The sequence below is a fragment of the Schistocerca cancellata genome, chromosome 7 (assembly GCF_023864275.1).
Source record: "Schistocerca cancellata isolate TAMUIC-IGC-003103 chromosome 7, iqSchCanc2.1, whole genome shotgun sequence".
NCBI classification, from domain to species: Eukaryota; Metazoa; Arthropoda; class Insecta; order Orthoptera; family Acrididae; genus Schistocerca; species Schistocerca cancellata.
In genome coordinates, this window is record NC_064632.1 from 571,766,397 (window position 1) to 571,770,083 (window position 3,687).

General features: G+C 38.2%; 1 protein-coding gene across 1 annotated transcript; it reads right to left on the reverse strand.

The window, feature by feature from the left end:
- Nucleotides 1–2,805: 2,805 nt before the first annotated feature.
- LOC126092905 (uncharacterized) lies at nt 2,806–3,291 on the reverse strand. The gene has a single exon (XM_049908634.1). It carries the CDS (start codon nt 3,289–3,291, stop codon nt 2,806–2,808), a length of 486 nt encoding a protein of 161 aa, XP_049764591.1.
- Between the last annotated feature and the right edge of the window lie 396 nt (nt 3,292–3,687).

A 3,687-nucleotide genomic window follows, 5' to 3' on the forward strand; every position in this document is an offset into this window, starting at 1 on the left:
GACAATACTGACCTTATGACTTATCTTAGAAGCAAGATTAAGGAAAGGCAAACCTACGTTTCTAGATATTTATGATGGATATAATGTCTTCGCTGCCAGCAATGCAGTCATTTGCCCTCATTATCTGTACATGTTGGTGGACTTGCTCCCACAGTGGTGCCACTGTTATTGTCAGTGCAGTTACTGTTGCCTTCACATTTTCCATCAGCACTAGGACTCTGTGAAGCAGCTGAGCTCGGATGTTACGTGTTGCGGCTTTGTACTGCAAGGCTTGCAGAATGACATTGGGTGCTGTCATATTGCACCATTTGTACTCCTTGGCTTGGCCTGGCGTGGAAATATATTAAGACTGGCACCATACCTTTTGGCACTCTCTTCATGCCCAAGATACTGTCACTGTCATATGGTATGTGACAGACCTGGTTCTCCACCATGTGCATCAAGTAATAATTTTTAAAAATTTATATGAGCCCTTGGAAATTTGATCTGCTGTGCAACAGCCCTCCTTTCTTTAATAAAATTTTCCCAATTTTTTTTATCTGTCACCCTAGAACAATTTCATTTTACATAGATTACATCTTGGTCAACATCTCACAAGAGTGAATTACATTATGTGTTTCCACTTAAATCTAGGTTTTAGCCTCTAATATGGTCAAGATCTTTCTCATTCTGCTTACTGGGTGCAAAGGTAGGTCCGGAGGACTGGCAGCTCAAACATAGGCAGAGTATACAAGTTTCTATAAGAAATACGGCTGTGCTAGTAGTAGGAACCCCTATAGTAATGATATTTGTGGTATTTTTTCTAAAAAATGTCGGTCATGTCTGAAAATCAGTTCCGTAGTAATACAATCCTTTTCTGTCCTTATAGACTATCACCAGTTTACAATATTTCTTATTCTATCGCGGTTTCTTAACCCATTGTTTTGCTATATCATCTGGAAATTTGTCTTCAAAAGAAGAGTTTGCACTACGTTTTCTCAAAACTCAAACCCTTAAAACTATGCTTACTCAACAAATACTCAAAGTACTAAGGCATAACAATGCACTGATCATTAGCTCTAGTTCCTCCTCTTATTCCACAGTTACTTACAGATTGACTATGTGCTTTCTTATATCTTTCCCTTTTTCCAACCTTCTTCTTTGTGCCTTTTGGGACTTTACTGTGTGATTGATCTTAGTGATGCCATACATAGTTTAGGTGGTTTTACTTTTCATTGTATTAGACCTGTGCTATGATGTAACACTTGCATCCATCTCCTTTGGCTGAAACAACATCTCTACAAATCCTATTGTGCTTTTAAGAACAATTACATGACATTTTTCCTACCCCTGTTACTGTAGCACTGAAAGCATCGTCAAATTTACCCTGATCCTCGGGCACACATTCCTGAAAAGGTTCCGTCTTGTCAGCTCGATATTTATAAGTTTTTTTCCCCATTCTCCTCTTCTATCCATTTCGGTGAAAGCGGCACCACACAAGTGTCAATGAACCTGCAACCTCCAGAAATAAATGCATCTGTATTATTTCATTAAACATAACATTCACAACACAACTAAATCACTAATAACTTCCTGTGCATCCTCCATAGCATCTACCTTGAAATCACTGTTTGCAGCTCTACTCTTCATGACGTGAAATTAGTGGCACTTGTACTTCCCTGTACATCTGACCCAGGCTCCACGGCCTCCAAACAATATCCATTATCATCAAATAGCATAAAGACAAATGCACTTAATTCAGTATCACTCATGCTGCTGCATACACACCCATTTGCTTCCCTACAGCACAGACTTACTTTGTGTGGCACCTCAGATACTCCAGACTCCACATTTTACAAGATACTTGAGCTGATATGTTTACATTACTCTCCATTACTTCAACAGGGCCAGTAATTTGCGTATCAAGTAAACCTACAGGAACTTCCGTAACCTTCAATCCTGCACAAGCACTTTTCAACTACCATAAAGAAATATGTAATGCAAAAGGAGGTGAAACAATGTTCACACTTTAGAGTATACAACACACAAGAACTTACTCTTGTTCTTATGACATGTCATAGCCTATCCACATTCCCTACAATCTAGTAACAAACAACCCCAATGCTGATGACTGAAACATATGACTGGTAGAGCACTTGTGTGCGTGGGAAGAATATCTAAGATCCAGATTTTTTGTCACTAGTGGGAAGGTGTCAGAAGAGTCAAGTGGTTTCTCCTGTACTATTCCCAGTTATTACTTGAAGATTAAGGAGATGTTGATTGAGAACGTTCAGTCGAATCCGGTGCAGTATGATCCTACAAGCCAGAAATATTGTAACCACCATCCAAGGAAAGAGGCTTGGGACCAAATAGGAGAAAAACTTGGCATTCCAGGTATGTGAATACAGTTATTTTTCCATATATTTAATTAGTTTGTTCTTTTTTTACAATTTATAATAGTTCAATAGGTGTTATATTTGACAATGATAGGAAAAAAAGTATTAATCAATATCAGTTAAAAACCAGACATGAATATAACAGATATTTATTATATAAATTAGATTACATGAATTTACAACTAAGAACTGTAAAAAATAAAAATTGAAACTGAAACTAGGTTATATCAAACTTAAAATGGTCAGTTATAATGAATGCGCCTTTTAAATAAATAATACTGGACATGTCATGGAGCAACTCTACCCTTTAGAATGTAATGACATTGCCAAGAACTTGCTGAACCATAATCAGAAACAGAGTACTTTCTGAACTTATCTCTGGTGAAGGCCGCTTCTCTCACAACATTTCTGCGAACGGATTTGAGGTTGGCTACACCATGAATGTGTTACCTTCCATTCGGATTTGTTCCTCGAAAGGGGAAATATTGGTTGTATTCTGAAGCATGTTGTGTAGACAGGTGGAAGGTAAAACTGTTATATCGACAGTTTCTGGTTTAGTTTCAATAAGCTTTAGAAATATTCTCCAGCGCCCGGCTAGAGTTCCAAACACATTTTCTGCAGTCCGTCGAGCTCTTGAATGGTGGTAGTTGTATACCTTCTCTTCATCACTTTTAATGGCTGCTTTGCTGTATGGATGCATCAAATAGGTTTTAAGAGAGAAAGCTTCATCTCCAACAGTTACAGTTACATAAGGAAACTTCCCCATTGCTGCTAGTAGCTCTTTGTCTTGTGGAACATCATATTTGTTGCTTTCAAATCTTTTCCTCATCTCAGACCACTCAAAAGTTCCCCCATCGCTACTTTTGCCATAAGCTCCAGTGTCAACAAGTGTAAATTTGTAATTTGCATCTACCATAGCCAATAAAACAATGGAATATGTGCCATTGTAGTTGTAGCACAATGAACCAGCAGCAGCTGGACATCGGATATGAATGTGCTTGCCATCTAAAGTTCATACACAATGTGGATAATTCCACTTCTCATCATAATCCTTGGCAATCTGTTTCCATTTGTCTTTGTTTGGTTCTGTCATGTAAATCGGTTGTAGAGTTTTCCAAAGTACCTCGGAACACTCTTTAACTATTTCTCCAACAGTTGAAAATCCAATCCGGAAGGGAAAAAAAATAACTTATTGCAGAGTGCAATCCCTACAATGGTGAAGGCCATCAACAATCCCACACACAGTGTGTCTGATTCTCCAACAACTTTTACTCAACCTTCAGTGAAGCCCTTAAGGCCTTATGTTGGTGTG

What these genes read in the sequence shown, in the direction of transcription:
- LOC126092905 (XM_049908634.1), bottom strand. Translation starts at nt 3,291, where the DNA reads ATGGTAGATGCAAATTACAAATTTACACTTGTTGACACTGGAGCTTAT.